Source organism: Anthonomus grandis (assembly GCF_022605725.1).
Source record: "Anthonomus grandis grandis chromosome 1 unlocalized genomic scaffold, icAntGran1.3 Chromosome32, whole genome shotgun sequence".
NCBI classification, from domain to species: domain Eukaryota; kingdom Metazoa; phylum Arthropoda; class Insecta; order Coleoptera; family Curculionidae; genus Anthonomus; species Anthonomus grandis.
In genome coordinates, this window is record NW_026088427.1 from 269444 (window position 1) to 293388 (window position 23945).

Consider the following 23945-nt stretch of genomic DNA (forward strand, 5'->3'; position numbering starts at 1 on the left):
ATATTAAAACCTTCGTTAATAAATAATCGAGAAAACTAGAGGTGCCTGGCCAAGAGATTCAATTACGAAATTTAGACATGAATTAACGAGTTGCTATAATATATTTTAAAATCGATATATTCCATTAATTAAGCCAAATTGAAAAATCACATGATCCTTTGATCAGTACTCGTCAGCATTTCATCTGTAAATAGAGCAACCAACAGCGCAGAGAATTTTCCTTCTATATTAACTCCATAAGGAGAAACAAGTTGAGAAAATCAAGTTATTATTCCAGAATCCTAAGAATAACTCAAACAATAGAAATAAAAACCCCGATAGCTCCATTGCTTCTTTAAAATATCTGTATTATACCAATTTTCGTGTCTCCAATGGCCTCAAATTTAAATTGATTTAACCCCAGATGTCGATATGCTTTAGATCTGCATATTTCCTCTAGACTAGACTAGACTAAATAAATCGAATAATTTCTATGCATGCAAGTTGTATTTTAAACATTCATAATGAAGTTTAATAAGTTTTTAATGTAATTATACCTGGGCCACACGCACGACCAGGTAAGTTTCATTACCTTAATGTGGCTATTAGGTTTAACTAGATGGTGGTATTTTTTTTTTTTTTTTTGATTCCCTTGATAATGGGGTGTAATGAAGCTGCAGAGTTCGGGTGGGCAAGATCGTTTTTTTTTTTTTTTGTTGTAATTTAATTGAGAATAATTCTTAAATGTATTATAACTGGAAGATTTTTTTTGGTTCTAATTGCAAAGGAATTATAGGTCAACTTGAACATATAAGGCGAGGAAAGTGAGAGGGAAGAAAGGAGACATTCGCATAGATTAGGAAAAAAATAACGTATTATAAGAACTACCTTAGTACGGACGTTTTTATATGATAAAAAAAATTGACTGTTTTCTGACAAATTTCCACATTGGGTCTAATTTCCATATTTTCTAATATAAATGTTGGTTTTTTGATCGCATGGGATTGTTCTGTGATTAGTTTTTATACAGAAAAATTAGGAAAATAATTGGCCTTTGACCCAAAATCAATTAAAAGGTAGATTCATACATTGTTGTGTTTTTAGAAAATTAACATTAATTTTGTTCTATAAAATAAATATGACAAGTAACTTCTTCTAATTTTCTTTGAATTTTAAGCATTTTTGTCAATGCTCTTTGTATATTGGAGCTCTCGTGTCTTAATGTAGAACTTCAGATATTCCATTGAGTTTATTAGATATGTAAGTACTTTTAATTATTTCTTTGAAGTTGACAGAAGCTCTCATTAAACTTGGAAATCTTGAAGAGGAGTATAGCAGAGACTGACAAGAAATAAACAGTTTAAATGAGTTGCCATCAACATCGCATGCTAAATTCACATCATTGAGAAAAAAAATTGCACTTCAGCAAAGTTATCAAGCATTTTTTGATCAATCAGTTTGTTAACTTATTATATACTTATTTTTAGCGTATTTTGAAATTTAAAAAATATTTCTTATTTCTTTCCTTTATTCATTTTAGCCCAAGCCTATACAGAATTTTGGAGAAGAATTTTGAAATAAAAAACCACAGCCCTGATTCGAAGTCGAAATTATCTCAATGCTATCATTAAACGTTTCAATAGATCGAAATCTGATTTAGAATCAGGGCTCCTTTATAAAACGGTATTCAACATTTAAATTTCCCGCGGTTTTATTGGTGGAGATTATTACTAAGGCCGCGAGATGGCGCGGCAGACGTAACAACTCTGCTGGAGCAAGCAGTTGCCTATCTTATAAATCTTTCATCTATGGTGCAGGCATTTTTGTTACTAGCAGTGAGTTAGGGTCAGTGCAACAATACTGTAAAGCATTTCATATTCATGTTTTAGTTTCAACAAGGAAACGAATTGAGGTAGACATATCTATATTTCTCATAACCTGGAAATCTAGATTAAACAAAAGCAATCTACCATTAAGGTCTGGGACAGGACAATAATTCAGGATATGGTTAATTCATCTAGTTATGTACGTACAGGTACTCTAATACTATATAACTTTAAATTTAATCTTCATTTTTTTTAAACAAAACAACTCTTAAGTTAGAATAAACACTTTATAGCAGTGTGGGTTAAATAATTTTATGCCATTAACTTGTCAAAGAGTTGTCATATACTTTTGTACTCAACTTGTATAAATTTTTAAATTTCAGGTAATCTAGTGGCAAGTGATATAGTATTCCGTAATACTGAATTCCCTTAACAGACAGTGTCATGAACCCTGTCCGTAACCGTGGGTTTCTCCTAAAATATCCTCCTTTAACCTAAATTTCCTTTGCTTTAGGATATTTTAGGAATTCCACTGTTTATTTGAATAACAAAATAAACAAACTGCTCGAAAATAAACTCGTTATCGTCTTTAATAAACCCAATCCAGATTTTACCTAAATCGTTAAAAACCAAATTAATTTTATCTACGACTCGCCAAAAACTTTAAGCACACACACACACACTTATCAGGAGACCTTGAGGGTTTTATTGGCAATCCGAAAATATTTTCTTACATCATTAAAACTATCGCAATATTGGCAAACTCGTAAAAGAAGTCGTTCACTAAGTTAAAAAAAAAAATTGGCATGTGGAAGTAATTTAAAATAATTAATATGCTTATTACTTTGAAAAATTGCCAGTTTTAAGCAGTCTAGTCGCGTCGTCAATTGAGTGCGTGTAACATAATTTAAATTTTGGCAGGTACGGGTTATAAATTTTCTTTTATCGCATGAAAAGCCGTTTCGAAGATTAAAGGCAAACAAAAGTTAAACCCACTCTCAAAGGAAATTCAAACAAATATTTGACACATGACGTAAACGCTGTATTTCAAAAAAAAAAAACCTGGAAAAGTTTCATTTATAAAACGTATGCCAAGCCAGTCTGGATACAATTTCACAACTCGGGTATTCAGGATATGCGATTTTCAGTAAGGCAGTTTATACAGCTGTAACCCAAAAATTCGGGCGTTTACGTGTATGAGAATTTATTTTGGATTTATGTGCATAATATTGGCCTAGTTTAGGTCTGGAGAACCGTAATATTAATAGCAAGAACAATAAATCGAGCGTGAAAAAGTGACTTTTTTGGGAAAATGTCTTGAATATTTTAAGATATTAAAAAAAAAATTCTACGATTCCCGGAAATTTCCATTTTTTTGTATATCAGTAATCATTAAGTTGTGTACATTCAGGGGCACAATTTGAATGCATCCATGACTGTTCTTGGTCCAGGATTTCGGATTTGTAACCCAACATGATCTGCGAGTTTTTGATACTTCAGAAGTCTTTGCAAGATAAGAATCTGTACACTGATTAAAACATGAATAAAAATTCCAAATCCTTTTGGGACGTCATAACTCAAATTCAAAAGCTTTAAAAAAAATGAAATTTTGACGACTAAAAGTTTAAAGGAGGCTTGAGAGCTGTATAGTTTTTGGAGAAGATCGGTGTACCGGGAGGGTTATATGACCCAACAAAAGTCAGAAAGTTGTGCAATTTCCAGTCTTTGCATGTTCTTACTTAAGGTTTGTTCTCACAGCAGTAAGAAACAAGTTTTCGACAAATAAACATGCGCAATAGAGTAAAATGCGTTCGCACAGGAACTTCTGATCGGTTTCAAATCAAAAGTTTGATGTTCTTACACAAATTTCTGATCGTCATCTGATAGTCAGACTTGTTTTCGGATTTATTTCAAGCAAAGTGTCACGAGAATTCGTGTAGCCAGTCAACGCCGATCTTCGGCATATGAACATAACCTCTAAATTGTTGTTTGTATTTTGTCGTTTTGTATACTTTGATATTCGTTTTGAAAATTGTATTTTAAATTGTTGGATTAGTCTAAAAATAAACAAGAAAATAGTGATTTTGAATCGTCGGAAGGATCTGATCAGAATTTTGTTGATTCCGACACAGACTTTTAAAGAAAATTTAATTGAAGAACGGATAAAGCCCAAAAAACAAAACTCTTTTGATGAAACTGTGTCCCACTTTACTAGAATAGAATTTCTCGACTATTTTAGGGTAAGTCTTGAAGTAGCAAATAATCACACAACCTTAAACTCCATTAATAACATACAGCTATTTCAAGGTTGTAGTATAATTTTTTTTGTTTATGTTTGATTTATTTTCCCATTTCCCACTGGCATAAAAAAGTGAGGTTATTTTTCTTTTCCAATCAACCCGTATTTGATGATTGATCGATCAGAAGTTGTAATATTTTACGCATGCTCATCAAGAATGGTTTGGAATTAGTTTCAAACTTGTAAGAAATTTGCAGTGAGAACAAACCTTTAGTCCAAGCTTTCCAAGAATTCTTAACCAATTTTGCTTAAGTTTTGATACTTCAGTAGTCTCTACAAGGCAAGAATCTGTACATTGGGACGCTATAACTCAAATTTAAAACATTCAAAAGAGTTGAAATATTCAGGACTAAAAGTTCAATGGAGGCTTGAAAGCTGTATAGTTTTTGGAAAAGATCGGTGTACAGGTACGTTTATTATGAGCCAACAAAAGTCAGAAAGTTGTGCAATCAGGACACTCCCTGTGACAATTTCAAATATCCAATAAGCAGAATTTATTCTCACAGTCCAAAATAATTATGCGAAAAAATAATGACTAAAAAAATAATGCGAATATTTATACATGCGATCAGTTTAAGAAAAAGCAACGCAAAGTTCCTACGTCATAGAAGTTAGCAACGGAATCAAAAACGAAAATCAAATTTTTACAGTCGCCCAGATAAGTTCTGCCCGCAAACATTTTCTTTCGTATTAAATTATAAAATCTGATTTTAAACTTCTAAAGAAGAAAGTTGAAAAAAGTACAGGGAGAGCTATAGGGAAGAGTTACATATAGAAAGTGTAGATTTGATTTTTTTGAAACTATAAATGTTCGTAAAAGAATAAATAATTTAGGTGCATGGAGAAAAGAATATAAAATACACCATATATCTCAGAGACACTCGTTTTCTCAGGGGATGCAGCAGTCCTAAATAGTTTAAAAAATCATAAGTGAAATTGATAAAAAACTTGTTTGTAACACTTATCAAGTTTCAAGGTGTGACAAAATGTCTGTTTCTAGTTATTCATTATTTTTGAACATTTACGTTTTGTTTGTAAAAAAATCAAATCAACATCCCCCTTTTCCATATGTAATTCAAGCATTTGCTATGCCTCCCTCAATTTTATTGTGGAAGTTCAAAATCAGATTTAATTCTCAAATGAAAGAAAATTATTGCAAGAACTTATCTGAACGACTGTAAAACTTTGATTTTCGTTTTTAACTTCCCTGACGGGAAAGTTCGTACGGGGTATTTCGTTAATAAATAAAGTGTCAATTATTTTATATTATTTATAATAAAGAGAAAACCCACCTTTTAATAAACTTCCTGACCCACCCCACACACCCATACCCGGGCGCAAGTTCCCAGTCCTCATGTACCGGTTCCGGAATATAAATGACCGTGTAAACAACCACGCATTGATAGTCCATAATATCTCATCTAAGGATAGTCCAGGGAATAGAGCTCTTTGGAGTAGAAAGTTCGATAGTTCATGAGGTACTCGTAGTCTGGTTATTTTAAATCATTAGAGTATTGTATACAGAGTGATTCATGAGGAAATGTCAATACTTCCGGTTCGCTCCCGAAATACAAAGAGTTAAAGTTTTTATTTAATCCTTCTATTTTTTTTGGTAAAATCTATGATAATGTAAATATTGCAGTTAAAATTGGTATCCGGCGGTTTTTTGGTGACATATCTTAGTACACACACACTGTTACTTGGAAGGGGTGACACCTACATGTCTTTTTACCATTTTGAGCGATTACAACTTTGTGGTACGGCCCTGTATTACATTTTTAAGTAAATTAAATAATATTTTTACGTCAAGAAGCTGTACCTGTTAAAAATTGATATGAGCCACGGTTTTCGAGGTATTGGGATTTAAAAAACAATTACCACGCATCTGATTTTATTAAAGCAATAATAAACAGTTTACATAAATAGTCCTTAAATTATGTTCAACAAAACATAGTCAACAGGTTTTATAGAATGCCACAATTTGGTTTTAGGTTTTTTTTTTATTTGGATCCGATCCAGTAATGCTTCTCTTGTATTTATTTTAGTGGAATATACCATAAAAGCAATAATCAAAAGGATTAAGGTCTGGCGATCAGGGTGGCCAATCATACGGACCACCTGGACTGAAAAGTTTTGGTTTAAAAAAAATGTCTACCCTGTAGTTAGTAGTACGCTTCGAATGAATATTTCGTCTTACATTAAAGTGACATTTTCTAAAGTGATTTTCAAGAAAGTCTAAATATTTTTTTTCTAACCATTTCGACGGATTTGGGAATGCCAAGGCGGACTGTCGATTATAATCTTAGGAAATTCACCAGAGAAGGGACTATTAGCAACAAACCTCGGTCGAGAAGGCCAAAGGCAACAAGTTCAAAGGAAGATTTAAATATTATAATTACAAGCAAACGCAATAGACGCCTTACCGCCCCTGAAATCACAGCAAAAATCAACAAGGAGCGTAAAAAGGCAGTCAGTGTTTCGACAGTAAAACGGCGACTTTATAATGCTGGTCTTAAAGGACGTTTAGCTGTATCAAAACCGCTACTGAAGGATGTTAATAAGAAGAAAAGACCTTGAGTGGGTCCAATCACACAAAGAACGGACCATTGATGACTGGAAGAAAGTTCTCTGGAGTGACGAGTCAATATTCGAGCTTTTTGGAACGAAGAGGCGAGTTTTTGTTCGCCGTTATGTCGCTGAGAACTGTACGGTGGCCTCGGTTTAACACGGTGGTGGTTCGATGATGCTGTGGAGCTGTTTTGGAGGATCTGCAGTGGGCGTTCTAATTAGAATAGAGGGAATTCTTCGAAAAGAGGGTTACAAAACAATTTTAAGTGACAATGTACTTCCTTCTCGTACTCGAATAATTGAGGAAACTTCATCTTTTAACATGACAATGACCCCAAGCACACGTCGAAATTGTGCAAGCAATATTTAGGTCAATTACAAAGGCAACATCTTCTGAAAGTTATGGTATGGCTCCCACAATCACCAGACCTCAATCCTATCGAATTACTGTGGGATGAACTGGATAGACAAGTGCGAAAATCATGCCCCACATCAAAAGAAAATTTGTGGAGGACCATCCAAGAAGAGTGGCACAAGATACCTCGGGAAACTTTGGACAAATTAATTAGAAGACTACCGAAACTCAGTGAAGCTGTTATTAAAAATCGAGGCGGACATGTAGATGAATCCAAAATTTGATTTTTTTAAATTTAATTAATTGAAAAATGTATTGTTTATATTCATTTTGTTATAAATAAACCGTTTCATAAGAATAACTGATGGGTTTATTATTTTTAGTTATAACTTTAAAACAGTCATATGTAGGAAATACTTTTGAGCGGTAGTGTAAGTGCAACAAAGTTGGAAAACTTAATAAAATTAAATCAACTTAGTCGGTCATATACATATGTACATGCAACAATTGTCTTACAATTATTGAGCAGAATCGCAGCGTAATTAAGAAGTAACCAAGAGTACGAGATTTTTCGACAATGTATTAGCGGTTGTGCATAATCTATTTTTTGAAAATTTTTCAAATGAATTTTGTAGGTTTTTGTAACAACTTTTTCATTGACAATGCCGCGATAAATAATTTTTTTCTATCCCAAAAAAAGTGAAAAACGCTTTTTTGTACTTTTTTGTACTTTGTCGCCATCTATTTTTGAGTTGTAGAAAATAATGAAATGAAAATGATGTCTCCGACATTTTTTGCTCTTACAAATTTTTCCAAAAACCTACCATTCTTGAAATAAATGAAATCCAAAAAAAACTTTTGAGTTTTTTCAAAAACCCGGTACGCGTCGAGGTCACAAATTTCAAGTTAAGCTTTTTGTATGCTGTTTTAACGATTTCCGCAAAAAAAAGTGTGTAGGTACCTTTTCGTCAAAACGGCCTTTTTTTCGACAGATTTACTGTACCATATTCCAACTTTCTTTGCAGACTCTTAACTTTATGAAAAAAATGCAAGAGATCTTTTTTTGTAAAGAATTTAATTCTCTACAAATGATAACCGAGAGCTACATGTAACTTTGACGCTTAATATCTCATAAACTATTAACTATACAGTAAAACATGACTGAAATATGAGTTCTCTATAAAAAAGGTCTTTTGCATTTTTTTCTATAAAGTCAATAGCTTACAAGATAACCTCTTATAAACTTAAAAAAAAAACAATACTCTAATGATCTTCAAAGAAAAACACCAGACTTATACCTCACCAATTGCAACGAAAAAAAAAAAAAAAACTAACTATTCCCTGGACTAGGAAGCGTCGTCGAGCGTCGTTTCTTGGAGCGTGGGCATGACGACGACCCACCGCGTGGAAACCGTCACCTGGTGCTGGGCGCCGCGGACGCTCCCGACATTGGCCCGACGCCGACTGCGGACCGAAAGGATGAAAAGAGCGTCGCGACGCCCGAAAGTTCCGCGAGAAGAATCGTCGGAATCGCGTTTGACGACGCGGCTGTTCGCCAGGCCGGTTTGGGGTGGGGTTGCGGATTTTAAGGGTTACGCATTGAAACCCCAGTAATGTCTCTCTATATTAAGGTGGAGGGCTCCGTAAACTCGGTTAATTCGATTATTTAATAATCAGTAAGGGAGAGGGCTTAATTGGGACAAACTGAAATATTTATTAAATTATCGCTGGCATATTCAAGTTACTTAACAGGTTTGCTACGTTTTGATGGATCCTAACCAATTTGAATCCGTTCTGACATTTGACATTTTATCCACATGAGCTACGTTTACAACATGCGGATCTATTAGGTCCATGGATCAAATGATAAATGAATATTTTTATTTAGTACAGCCCTGTTTACAAGGATTGATTTTGAGGGTTAAATTAGTCCAGGATTATCTAGGATCAAAATGACAGTTAAGTGAATTTAGACGAAGAATTATAGGACAAAACCTCAAAATCTTTAAAAGTGTTATTGTTTAAAGATAATAAAAATAATTTCTTTTTCAAGAATTAAGCTTGTCCTCTGTAATTTCTTCGTTATTTTTGTGTACAAAAATAAAAGCCTCGTAAGCTAACATGCAATAAAATGTCAAATTTGTCATTTTGGTACTTCAAAATAGGTTCTAGGGATTTATTATGCAAGGTATTATGCATGAAGCTTATATAATAATAATAATAATAATAAAAACATTGCGAGGACAACAACATTATTGCTGTTCAACAGAAGGGATGTGCTAGGGGAGACATGGGTTGTAAGGAGCAATTGACCATCGACTCCGTAATTTGCAACCAGGCCTATAGTAATAAGAGATATCTCTACACCGCCTATGTCGATTACAAGAAGGCCTTCGATTCTATCCCACATGAATGGCTTATTGATGTCCTTAGGATATATAAAATAGATGAACGCATTGTGACTCTACTGGAGAGCACAATGGCGATATGGATAACAACCATGCATCTACAACTACCTACTGGAGAGAGTATTGAGACAAACACAATACCGATCCGTAAGGGTATATTCCAGGGCGACTCTCTGAGTCCACTTTGGTTCTGTCTAGCCATGAATCCTCTATCATCTCGACTCAATTCCACCTCTTACGGCCTTGCTATTAAGAAGAATAGTAGGGAAATCGCAAGAGTCAATCATTTGCTCTATATGGACGATCTAAAGCTAATGGGTGCCACTAGTAATTAACTGGATCAGATGGTGAACATCGTGGAGGAATTCTCTGCTGATATCGGAATGAGGTTTGGGCTGGATAAGTGTCGTATTAACAACATTGTACGAGGAAAGATGCAGCCGGGATCCTTCGAGATGCAGGATGACCAAACTATAGATGCCATGGAAGAGGGTGATACATACAAATACCTGGGAATGGTGCAAGCAGCGCGAATAGATCACCGAACAATGAAAGATAAACTCACTGCTGAGTTTACAACAAGAGTAAAGCACATAGTGAAAACGAGCCTCAACAGTAAGAATCTATTTAAGGCGTTGAATACGTATGCCTGTACAGCACTAACATATTCCTTTGGAATTGTGGGATGGAGCAAGACGGACATCCAGAACTTGCAACGGAAGGCACGAACATTATTGACTAAGGCTCAAAAACACCACCCTCATGTTGATGACTCTACACCTCTGAAACTGAAGAATCGCGAAATCGAAAGTCACCACGCCACTGATGAAGAAAAACATCGATCATGGGTACAAAAACCACTGCACGGGAGACACGTCAACGTGGTTAGCCAGGGACATGTCGACACCAACGCGTCGAACTACTGGTTAACTTCAGGACAACTGTTTCCCGAAACGGAAGTTTCCTGTTGGCCATACAAGACCAAGTTATTCCAACTAGAAACTACTTGAAGTGCATTATTTCGGATCCTTTAGTGCAGACTGACAAATGTCGATATGGATGCCAAGTGACAGAATCCATCCAACACATAACGGGAGGATGTCAAACGTTTGCCCAAACTGAGTATAAGGCACGTCATGACTGCGTGGGAAAAATACTGCACCAAGAACTTGCAGTTAAACTGAACCTCTTGAGGACGGACAAAGTTCCATATTACAATTATACTCCAGAGCCAGTTCTTGAAAATGGCGAGTATAAATTGTACTGGGACCGAACTGTTCTCACCGACCAAAGAACTGTCAACAATAGACCAGATCTTATCCTGATGGATAAGCGACTAAGGAGAACCACGCTGATTGACGTTGCTATACCTAATAACAATAACCTCCAAGGAAAATACAACGAAAAGATCATCAAGTATCGAGATCTTGAAGGGCAAATCAGACGGCAATGGGAGATGGAGCATGTTCAAACAATTCCGATAATAATCTCGTCAACTGGACTTATACCAAAAACCCTTGTAGAGAACCTTAAACAACTGGGACTAAGTGAGCACCACTACAAAAACATGCAAAAAGCGGTGCTACTGGGGACAGCACGGGTCGTCAAAAAGTTCATGGGTACAGAAGACCGAACACTCAGAGCTTAATCCTTTTAATATCTTAGATATCTGCGATAAGTGAATGTTCCCCGTAAAACGGGAGTGTGATTGCCGCAAGGCAAGGATCAATAATAATAATAATAATAATAATAGTCTTTTATTTAGGAAAAAAAATACAATTACAAATAGTTTAAAGGCGAGATTCAGCGCACGAAGATTCAGATATCTAAATGCCTGTTCTTCCATCTAACCTAATTATCTATACTATACTAAGTTTCAAAATAGGAATAATATAAACGCTATAAATTATAAAGAGCACATCAACCAGCAACAAATAAAGAGAATATCTGACAGCATATACGCCTACACAAGGACAAAGAAACAAATTCGGCCCCACATCAAGGTGATTTTTATAAGAAGATCATGCTTTTGGGGGATGATAGGGGACGTTCAAATATAACTTTTGATATAAGACATTATGGGTCGGAAATACCTCAGAAGCAAAATACAGGGGGTTAAAGTTTTTAAAAAAATTAATAAATTAATTTTTAGTTTTTTGACTGTTTAACATATCGGTGTCAAATTTTCTCAATAAAGCTACCTAATAAAGATGCTTTAAATGTAAAAAGTAAATGTTTTAGTTTCAACCAGTGGCGTAGATCAGATAGGCATTAGAGTAATTTTTTAATAAAAAAAAATAGTACGCCACATATAATCAAAAATTTTAAGAATCCTTGGTTTATTTAACAGAAAAAAAGGTACTAATTTAGGTACTTTCTATTTAGAGCAATCTTGTTTATTCAAAACAGGCAATCTGAATTTTAACTGCAATTCTCAGGATTCCAATCAAAACGACAATGTTTATATCATTGAAAAGATCCCGATTTTTCTTCAGATTAAACTGCCAACAATGAAGAAAAAAACAGACACTATGAGGAACTCAGATGAAGATAAAGTAAATAAAAAAATAAGAGTAAGTCGCAGAAAGAGGAAGAGAGATGTGGAAAACTGGAACAGGTAGGCAATAAAATCTAGAAGAAGGCATGGAGACAGGTGCATGTATATCTCTAGCATGCACGAAATTTCTGTAGGTCGTTCTTGGATGAAGAGATGCATCTTATGTTCTAATCTTTTTGGGATAAAATGGACTGGAAAGAAAAGAAAGCTTACATAATAAGTAACATGGAATACACAGAAACAAAAAGGTCATCCAAGGAACGTTAAGAAGAAGTGGAACCTAATACGATTATTTAAAGAACAAAACTAATGAAAAAAAAGAGTCTGTAAGAAAATATTCTTAATTACGTTCCATTTAAAAGAAGACATGGTTCATGATTAGTCAAAAAAAAAAAAATAGGGCAGAGCTCTTAAAGCCTTAATTGGGTCATTTCAGAAAAATAAGCAATTAATTATTTTATGTTAGAGAGTCTCTTTGAAAACTTGGGATAATTATTTAATTTGCATATAAAGAGAGCAAAATTATCTTGGTGTAACGAACCCCATTCTTAGGCTACAGCAAGAAAATGTTCTTTTATTCCCAGGGGAAAAAAACACTTCCAGTCCATAAAGACTTGTTTATTCTCGTGTAAAACCTGAATGGAATTTTTGTCTCTCATATCCATAAAAGTCTACGACTTTCTAGGTTTTTTTTATTGTCTCCTTTTGTAATAAAGACCCTCTTTTGTAGTCTTGTTTTTATGTTGTTATACCCAAGGTTTATGGAATGTGTTATCATTTTAACAAATAAATAGATCTAAAAGATCAGGAGGGTAACTCATTCTCTATTTCTTTTTCTAAAGTTAGGGAGATGAGTAGTTGAACGATCCGGATTAAAAGCAAATTTCTCATTAAAAAATTAACATTCTGATCTTCACCTGTTCAATGACTGTTGCACTTGTAAAAAAATTCTACAGGGTCTTAGTACCATTATACTAAAAAATTATTGATACAAGGAGAGTTGTAATAAAACAAGGAAATATTCTTTCTAGTACTCTATAAAAATAACTTCAGGGCTTAACTTTATAAAACCACTTACTTACAAGCCATTTAAGGGTATTAGGGGCAATGAACTCTCTAAGGAATAATTTGAAAAACTCCTTTGGTCCATACGAAAATATTTCAACATAAACTTTAAACGTTAAGACTCGTCACTTGTATTTACGACTTTTTACTGTCTGTTCTATTTTCTAACTCTAATCGGTTTTCCTGGCAAGTTTTCCCTTATTGGTTCTAGGAGAGGCAAAGACACGAATAGAAAATAAATAAATTAAGCAGATCAGAAGCACCCAAGAAGGTTTTCCACAGTTTTTGGAATACAAAATTATCTGGAAAGGCAACAGGATGACGGTTTTCGAAAAAAATTGAAATTAAACACTACAGAGCGCTTGCATCCCAAGACGACCGTTGTGTTTCTGGATCAAATAGGGAACAACAAAGCTTTCCTTCTGCCTGGACTTTTTTAAAATGCTGGTCATAATATAAAGGCCTTCCTTCCTTAAAGGACACTTTGTCTCATGTAGCCAGTATCCAAATCACTTGGTAATATATGAGAATCAGTTCAAAAACCATGGGAATGATAAGCATTTTATTGACAAATAAAAGACTTTATACTATAATTCCAAATTTAAGTTATTCCAGAGGAAAAAATGTGGGTCATTACCCCCAAAGTCTACACTATAAGAACCTAATTGTAATAAATCTTGTATAAGATCTTATCAGAGGATAAGGGTTAGGCGACCCTTTTCTTTTTTCACGTATTCCCCCTTGGCCTAACCTACTTCTCGGGCCACTTTGCCTCGCATAATTTATTTTTTCTCCCAATAGACTATCGATATTACACAGGAGAGGCCTTTTTCATGATGTGTTGGGATCTCAGAAACTATGAGAAAGACAAAAGAAGTTAGTATTCTTCATACTTGGGCGCACATTAATCCCTTTGTGATTGGTCAAAACCGATTGGAATTTAAATTGGATATTACGTTTTAATAGGATCCCTCGTTATATTATTCTGGAAATGTTAGAGAGCATTTGAATGTAATGTATAACTGAACTGGGGCTCTCGGATCTGACATCCATTGATTATCTCTTACTGTTTTCTCTGAATAGACTTCTGGATTATCAACTCTCCATGGCTGTTTTCTTGGAGCTATCATAATCTAAAAAGAATAAAAGTTATTTTTTTAGAAAATAGTGACGATGTCTCCATGTCATATGCACTTTTACCTTGTTCAAAAAAAAAATCATTTACGTTAATTATGAAGCGGATGTTGACTGGAGATGTCGTCAGAAAGGACAGACTTATTCAGAAGATTGCAGAATTGCAAATTTCTCAAGAAAGGAAGAATCAAGCATTTCCAATTATTCAATGACAATTAAACCCAATGCACTGCAGTATTTGTATCACATTTCTAAGATCTTCACGAATATTGGGTTAAAATGCCAAAAAGCCGGATATAGTTTACAGGAAGCAACTTTCAAATAAGGCACTTCGAAACCCAAAATTCCCAACTGCAATCATGGAAACTCCAATGGAGGTTAATCAAAAGACAAAGGCAAGACTAGAAAATAAATAAATTAAGCAAATCCAAGGCCTCCAAGAAACTTTTCCAAAGTTTTCGGAACACAAAATTATCTGGAAAAGCAATAAGAAGCTTAAAGAGTTAATCCACTTTCAAGTATTTAAGATGCTCTACAGATCCAATAACATCTTATCAGTAGAATTTAACCTGTTAAGTGATCAAGTTAAGAAGGAACATTCACTCTTCATGACACCCGCATTATGACAGCTTATATGCAAGAGAAAGAGAAAAAACACATAGTTCTTGTGAAAAAAATCATGCTTCGAGTTTCACCAATCCAACCTCGTATCCTTTTTTAGATTCCTGCACAGGAATACACAAGGTGAATGTTGTGTCATCTACGAAGAGAGTATAGGAGATTCTCACATCGATTTGTGTTAGCAGTAGATTCCAGCAAACTTTTTTTAAAGCAAATCATAGGATATACAATTGAAAGAACAATATAAACCCTAGACTATTAATTAGTTAATCCTCAGAGAATATCCCTGGTCTCAATAAGGGAAACTATTTGGATTTAAAGGATAAAGGAATTAAAATAAGGTCCTTAAAATGTATAGAGAGGAAATGCCCCTAAACGATTATTTTCCAGAAGGGATAATACACATGTAACTGGTTAAATTCCTGTATCTTTACGTCCTTTTTGTGGGTTTTACGTCAGCCTGTTTACTCGACGGGTATCGAGACAGGACCTTTTTGTCTGACTCGTGATTTATGGCCTCGACACTCGGGTGATTTATATTTTTCTGTCCTTCGATGATTTTCAGTTTTATGTTGCTTTTTTCTGCGGTTATTTCGAAATCATCCGAATATTTTGTTTCGTATCCCCTTTGACAGGATTAAAATGGTATTATTAGGGTGTTTTTTAGATACACTGTTTTTTTAGGTGCTTGGGTAAGGATATTTAAACAATTTTAAGATATAAATTTAATATGCTTTCTGTAAAGGATTAATTGGTGGTTGGTAGTTAAGAATCAACTTGAAAATCAATTAGGAAACCATGGGAATCAATTGAAAACAATTGGGAGTCAACTGAGCAATAACTTCCACCTAGTAGTAGAAGAAAAATCATTTTGTATTACATGAAAGGCAGTTAAAAACCTTGGAGATATCAAAGATTTTCCATTTTTTATCCATCAAAGGGTAAAGGCAAGAATGGAAAATATCAGACGAGTTCAAGAAGCTTTTCCAGAGTTTTTGGAATACAAAGTTATCTGGAAAGGCAGTAATACGATAATTTTCAAAAATGATTTAAAATAAAGACCACAGAGGGCTTACTTCCCAAGAGGACCGATATGTTTCTGGATCAAATAGATAACAGCACAGTTTTTCAGTGCCTGGACTTCTTCAAAGAACACTTGCTTTTTTCTGCATTTATTTAAAAATCATCCGAATATTTTGTTTTGTATCCCCTTTGACAGGATTAAAATGGTATTTTTAGGATGTTTTTTTAGATACACTCTTTTTTTTAAGTGCTAGGGTAAATATTTAATCAATTTTAAGATATAAATTTAAAATGCCTTTAAGTAAGTTGCAATTTCTCACTCCTATTACTACTACCAGTGTTCAAGATCATATGGTCTATTCAACAGGGAAAAAAATTGAAAAAAACCTTAAGAAAACCCCAAATACAGCAGGAGAAAAAGGTTGTCAGTGTGTTAATTCTTTAAGTCCCATGATTGCTTTTATACCCTGTGCCAATTTGGGTTTAAGAGGAAAATATTACCAAGACAGTTGGCGACACATCCAACAAAAAAGTGTAAATACATCGAGAAGGTAAGAAAAAGCCTGCATTCTCCACTGCAGCTTGACTTTGGCAGTTTACACTCCTTAATGCTCCAGTAACCTTCAAAATGCTGCTTATGGAAACTGTGTTATGTGGAATGACTTGGAAACTATGCTTAGTTTGTCTGGAAGACGTCATTATACTGGGACAAACATTTGGCGAACATTTAAAGCAGATCACTCAACCTCAAAGATCTACAAATGATTAAATGTTTAGATAAAGGAAAAAACGCAGCCCATATAATCCTATTTATTTTACCTCAATAGAGAGGACTTTTAGGAAGTAAAATTTATAAATTAAACATCGAATATTTAGTGGTTTCACTTTAGGCGAGAATCTTTATACCACGCATCTTGAATATATATATATAATATATATATATATATATATATATATATATATATATATATATATATATATATATATATATATATATATATATATATATATATATATATATATATATATATATATATATATATATATATATATTGATTGCATATTGACAATGAGGTTCAGGATATGAAATAAGTCACAGTTTAACAAATAGTGCTTGAGTCTGTTTGACTCCCCCTTCCCTTAATTTGAAGAAGAATTGGATGAGCAACAACGTCACACGTCTTGGCCAAGTCTGGAAAAATGATCTTAAAAAAATATAATTGTAATTTTAGTTAAATAACTCGACAAGTGTTTATGTCTAAAAAACGACTTTGGACCCTTTCCAGAAAATGTATATGGAAGCTAAGATAAGAAAACTGAATTCTTAAAATAACACTTAATAAAAGATGCCACATAAAATTCTATACAAATTATTAATTTCCCAACTGCGATATTTCTTAGATGACACTAATATGTAATACTGCCAAACGAATATCCTATGCCGACTGCGTCATACCCGTTTATCAATTATTATTACACAAAACGATTTCTGTTTTTAAATCTGACGGAAATTTTAATCCATTATTTGGACAAACGCCAGTGGTTATTTTTGAGTCTTTCATCGATCGGAGCTTGAGTTACGACGGTATTTGTTTTTTTTTTTAAATAAACTCATATTTGTTCCTTTTTTTTTCATATACCTATAAATTGAAAGATATTTTGAAAAACCTTAAAAATGTCGGGGATCTCTAGTTTTTTTACGCATATTATACCCAACTCATTTTCAGTTAGCACTGATGATGGCTCATATGCCGAAAGTGCTCCGCTAAGCCTCTAAAAATAAATTGCTTTGATTACACCTAGTTTGATTAATTTGTTTTGTTACATATGAACAAGGTTAACAATATCCTTGGGAACATTTTTTAATACCAGACATGAAGATACTGTGACCGACTATATTGGTCCTTCAAATAAAAATTTTACCAACATACAATACGAAGTGGGATTATTAGGATCCTTGCATGGTCCAGAATTAGTTGTTTTAAATTGTACATAGAAACCATTAAATTGCTTTTAAAATTCAGATTTCCACGCGAGAACGTCAACTGGGGCTTGACGTCAAAAGTTAGTTCCAGTCGTTCGGAACAGGAATTTTATATTTAAAATATATTTAGAGAGGACTTCAGAAGAGAGCTACAGAGCAACTAGCACGTACAGTACCGAGCAAAAGTAAAGAAACTTTTTTTTTTAAATTTTTAAATTTATTTTATTAAAGTTAACTAAAATTTTTTTATCCTATAATACTACACCAAACTAGATAATAAAAATAAAACATAAACAATATAATTCTACTTATTATAAAGCCATATGTAAATTAATTTAAAAAAACAGGGAGCAAAAATAGAGATACACATAATTAAAGAAAATATATAATAACAACAAATTAATATTTAGTTGCATATCCCTTATTTTTAATAACTGCAAGGCATCTCCTTTTCATAGATCCAATCAGATTCCCTAAGGTCTCCTTGGGTACAGAATGCCATGGAGCTTCAACTGCTTCAAACAACTCGTCTCCATTTTTAAATTTTTCGGGATGTTCCTTACGATTTTTTTTTGTCTACTAGATTCTCTATGGGATTAAGGTCAGAACTCTGAGCTGGCCACTTAACAACAGTTATTTTTTTGTCCTCAAAATTTTTTTTTTATAATTTTAGCTGTATGCTTCGGATCATTGTGTGACCTCCATTGCAATGGCATGTTTTCCTCTGCATATGGCAACATATTATCAGTTAATATTTCTAAATATTTAAACCGATCCATAATCCCATCAATTTTGACAATGGGGCCCATTTCCATACCAGAGAAACAGCCCCACACTTGTACATTTCCCCCTCCATGCTTAATAGTGCCCAAAGTATACTTTGGATCAACTCTTTTATTTTTAGGACGCCTAACCCATAAAATACCATCAGAAGAAAATAAATTAAACTTACTTTCATCCGAAAATAATACTGTATTTCATCTTGCTTCTGACCAGTTTAAATGGTCATGTGCAAATTGTCGGGCGGTTCGATTCTTCTTCGAAATGAAGGGTTTCTTGGATGGTTTTCTTGCCGGCAAGCCACTGTCCCTTAAACGTCTTCGAACTGTGTGGACACTAATATTTACATCGTCTAATTGACATTTTATATCCACTGCTGTATTAAATGGATTTTTAGGAGCTAAGGATTTAATCTTCTCGTCAAGTCTAGGCGTCGTTTTTCTAGGCCTACCAGTTTTAGGTGGACTTATTAATGAGTTCCTAATGCGGTGTAACTTTATGGTTTTGGAAACGACTGAGCGGTTTAATCCTAACTGCTTAGCAATTATTGCTTGCTTAACACCAGATTGATATTTTGATAATATTATCAACTGTTTTATACATAACGCCAAAGTAATACCTCGAGGCATATTTACAGGTTATTCTTTATTAATTAACAAAATATTATTGTATATTGCTTTCAATAAGCAAACATAAACTAAGAACTTTAAAAATGTTTCTCTACTTTTGCTCCTCATAAAATAAGGATAAGCAAATAAGTTATAGATTTGAAAGATGAAAAGGCTTTTTTAAAAATTTATTTTAAGAACGTTACAGCGTTGTGACTTAACTCTACTAATGCTTAAATCTATCTGGTTAAAACGATACAAATTACTTCTTAGCTAAAGTAAAAATGATTACAATGCAAAAGATCATATTCTATAAACTAAGGAATAAAATATACTATAGTCAGGGGTTATATGTTCCATAACTCCTCCCTCCTAAGAAACGAGCTTACGGATGGTACAGGAGTGGTGAGGTGGTTATATGACGATTTCTGAACAGGATTTCGTCATAGATTCGTCTGGATGTAGGCTTCTCTTAGATATTCTTGGCATCAGGAATTTCTGCACCATAAAGTAGCTAATTATTGCTACTAGCAGAATATAAAGTAATACGGTATAAATGCTGGTTCTGTGGTAGTATACAGGTTGGTTCAGGGCCCGGTCAAGTCTTTGATGCTGAATCTCGATGGATTTATGAAGATGTTTGGCTTCATTTAGGTCCAGTGAGCTTAATTCCAAATTATTAAAGATAATTGGTGTAGCTTCATTGCTAGGCGGTGATAGGTTGATTTGAGGTAGTTCGATGTTTTTGTAATGGGTTTCTGGATCCTTGTAATTTTTGATGACAATGTTTCCGACACGAAGTTCACAAGTAGAATCCAGTTCTACGATGTAGGTGCCATTTAATGGGATATTGTCTTTATTGGAACCACAAGTCTGGATAGCTGCAAGAGGTCGAGGTACGATTAGCATCCATTTTCCTTCTTCCAGTTTTTCTGCTTTGTTGGTGGTAATTTGGATTTTCGTCTGCTGGCATTGGGATATTGATTCTCTAAATTTTAGCATCTGTACTTCGCAAGATGCATCTTCGTCTATAGGCAAGGGGTTAAAGTCTTGGCAAACGTATTCGTTGGTGGTGATCTTCCTGCATGGTTGGTTGGATTTTGCATACTTCAGCTCATTAAGGATTAGGTATTTGGTTTGCGGAAATATTACATCGTGGAAGGTTTTTGAAGGTGTAGGTAGAGGATAAATGGTACAGTAGATAACTGTTCTTCTCTACGATCGGCATTTCAATGATAAATATGACTTTGTTTTCCTTTGCGTAACTTTTTATATTAAGGACTTTCTCAAAAAGAAATACATTTTTAAAAGTTGGATCAAATGGGAGTTTACCGGATGTTAAACTCGTAGAAATTAATTGAATTTCCTTGAATAAGTCTTTTGGACTAATGATCGATGGATGAAAGGTATTTAGTTTTGAAAAAGTTATTGCTATTTGAAGATCTTCTAAGACATCATACATTTCTTGTAAGAATGTGGTAGCATGAGATAGAATTGTTTGCAAAAGAAAGAAATGCTTATCTTCAAAACTGATTTTGTTAAGTCTTTGGACCTCTATTTGAATTTCTTTTATTTGTGATTGCAAAATATTTTGATTGGAAGTTAAATTTTTTGAGAGTTTTTGAAAAAGTTTATTAGAATTATCTATTATGGTAATTTGTTCTTGCATTAAAAGTTTTATATTAGTTTCGTTTTGCATAATTAAAGTTATTGCTGAATCATAGCGCTGAGCATCCTCATTATCTAAATTGCCGGTTATACTTTTGACAATACTGCCTAATCCATTTATAAGGCCTCTTTTCTCGCGAGTTTTAAGAGAGAATGGATTTATTTGAAGTATTTGATTTTTTATTTTTTCTTTTAAGGTTGAAGCTAAATTGTATGAATTAAAATATTCTTTTTTATATAAAGAACAGTTTTCTATGTTTTTTTCTAAGTCGTATATAGTTTTTTGCATTATGCGGTATTGACCGATAATAGGATTGATGTCGTAAATTTGAATGAAAGTCCAGTAATCAATTATGTTTTGCGAGTTTCCTAATTTCATTGGTAAAAGTCCGGGGTTCTTGGATACGTCATGAAATGTTACGTCAGGTCTTGCATATTTGATGTTGAGGGACAATAGCAAAAATCCAGCGATGAAAAGCTGCATTCTCTTAGACTACGTTGCCTATAGGAACCGATGCTTGTGTTCCCAAGCCTAATCTAGGGTTGGTCGAAGTTGGACCGTTGCTGAACGCTCTTCTCCCAATAGATTTGGTCGAAGTTTGACTTCCTCCTGGGTGCTGCCTCTTCGTAAATTCACAAGGTTCGCGATTGCCGATAAACCGTAAAAACGGACCAATTCCATTTTTCGGACCATCGATTTTTGTCGGATATTGTTCGACTTAGAACTCCGTCGACTGCGCCAGTTATAGATTTGAAAGATGAAAAGGCTTTTTTAAAAATTTATTTTAAGAACGTTACAGCGTTGTGACTTAACTCTACTAATGCTTAAATCTATCTGGTTAAAACGATACAAATTACTTCTTAGCTAAAGTAAAAATGATTACAATGCAAAAGATCATATTCTATAAACTATTTTATTCTATAAGAATAAAATATACTATAGTCAGGGGTTATATGTTCCATAACTAATAGATTGTTTTTGTTGCAAGAATTTATAAATACCAAATATGTTTTGCATTCCTTTGAACCTAAAGAAATAATGTGAGTATTTGTTTATTGGCAATAGTCAATTACTCTGGCTTTATATTTATTAAATAAATGTTTCTCCACTTTTGCTCGGTACTGTACATATTTAATAAAGCAGAAGATTCTATGAAGCTAAGCTTCTATGTTAATACTGCAGAGCAATTTTAAGATGTTTCTAAAAATAGACCGTAAACGGAGCGCAACTAACATAAAATTGATAAAATGATGTTCCCTAGTCTCCTCTTAAATTCCCGAACGAAAACAAAACAACCTGAAAGCAATAGAACAAAAGAAGCGTCAGGAAAACGATAAGTCAATACCTAGACGTTCTGGCGACAAAGTTTCCATCGGGGCTTTTTACAGCCGAGTACGTGCGACAAACAAACAACATAATGAGAGAACTTGATGACAGTCCCCTACTCAGCTTATCTTCTTTTATTTATTAAATAATAATAAGACTTTTCTTGCTAAACAAACAGTTATTAGAAAAAAAAATAACTTTTTCTTTACTAGTCCCAGCCCTTTGAAATTTTGCCAAACAACAAGGGCTACGCTTTTCTCTAAAGCGCTTCGGATTTCCGGTGAAATTTAGAAAGAAAATGAAAAGCTGCAGGGTAATGCGCTGGCTCTAGGCCAGCACGTTTCTCATATATCTGGATTCTCGGATTTATTGGGTTTATAAACGGCTGCCTGTTAAGTTTCTTAAAATACTGACTTTTATAGATCAAACTCTCATGAAAATTCACTATACAAAAGTCAACTGTCAACGTCATCGTCTCGTACAGACAGCTAGACGGATGGAAAAAAGAAAAAGCAGAGGAGAACATTTAAAAGTCACTGTTACATTACTGTCAATATCACCGCTATATCTAAGCGATGTCAAATTTCTTCTTCTTTATTTCTAAGTAAGCATTAATGGGAATTGTCACGTAACTATCTACCTGTCTAATGCCTATCGATAAGATAGTTGCTTTCATTTAAAATATTCTTATGCATATCTTTCTTGTATACCTCCGGTATTAATATCACATAATTGACTTCTTATTAGTCAGAACTGGAAATTAAAATTCACCCTATAAGATTCTATGTCAACTGTCATTGCTATTGACCAAATCTCAAATTGTCAACAGTTAAGGTAAAGGAATTTTATTTATTGTATTCAATTTTATCCGTTTAAATTTGATTTTATTGTTTAAAGGCACAACAGTGGACGGAACAATTTTAACTGGTTACTTTCGTAGCCCCACCTTAACTTGTTTGTAAGTACTAATTTGTTAAATCATATTTACTATTTTTTAAAGAACAACTGTTAGATGGCATCACGGTATACACGTTTGCGGGTCGGGTTTGATATTTAAAAGTACGATTTTCTAGATGGCGCTACAGGTACTCATTTAGAAACAAGGTATATTATTATTATTATAGGCAAAATTGGATATTTCTGAAAAGCGAAATGTCAGGCACAAAATGTTAAATAATGAGTATGACTAAGATTCTATGCTGTACAGCATTACACAATACTCGGATGCTACAAGTTGTCAAAGATTATAAGAAGAGTCCATGTGCCTCTAGATTATTGCCTAAAAGCTATAGAGCCAGTCAAAGTTATGTCATAAAAAGTTTGAGTATGTCTTTACAGACGATTGGGAAGGTGGAATATCGATTGGAGGAAGAAAAATTAGTATGCGGATGACAACTTGATCATTGCACAACAACAGCTAAAATAATGAACAAATTAGAGAATATGGTTTAAAAAATAACAAAACAAGAACCAAATAAATAAAAATAAAATAAGTAATCAGCATCAGATTTTGTTGATAGATTTTTCAATGACTAATTTGTTTTTGCAATAATAATTATAATTTTTTATATGTAGAGAAACCCATTTAGAAAAGTTAGAGCTTTTAATGAGCTTTCTTAGAATAAATTGATTAAAGACAATATCTAGAGTTTCATACAACGTTTGTGACTGCAGATTCAATATCTAATTCAGAAAATAAGTTGTCCCAGTCAACCTCCACCAAACGATCATTTATTGCTATAT

At 33.7% G+C, this 23945-nt stretch overlaps 1 protein-coding gene across 5 annotated transcripts in view; it reads right to left on the reverse strand.

Moving 5' to 3' along the window:
- The window catches only part of LOC126749383 (UDP-N-acetylglucosamine--peptide N-acetylglucosaminyltransferase 110 kDa subunit-like), a 92628-nt gene that overhangs the window by 41029 nt on the left and 27654 nt on the right, over positions 1 to 23945 (reverse strand). Inside the window, exons 1-2 of one of the 5 annotated variants that reach the window (XM_050459055.1) lie at positions 8363 to 8500; positions 5397 to 5525 (exon numbers count right to left, since the gene is read on the reverse strand). The exons of 3 other annotated variants lie outside the window; for them this stretch is intronic. In XM_050459055.1, the coding sequence (XP_050315012.1) occupies positions 5397 to 5515 (119 nt within the window). In that variant the 5' untranslated portion in view covers positions 5516 to 5525; positions 8363 to 8500. Of the gene's footprint in view, positions 1 to 5396; positions 5565 to 8362; positions 8501 to 23945 lie in introns of those variants that run through there. One more of the 5 variants, XM_050459054.1, reaches the window with a different exon arrangement.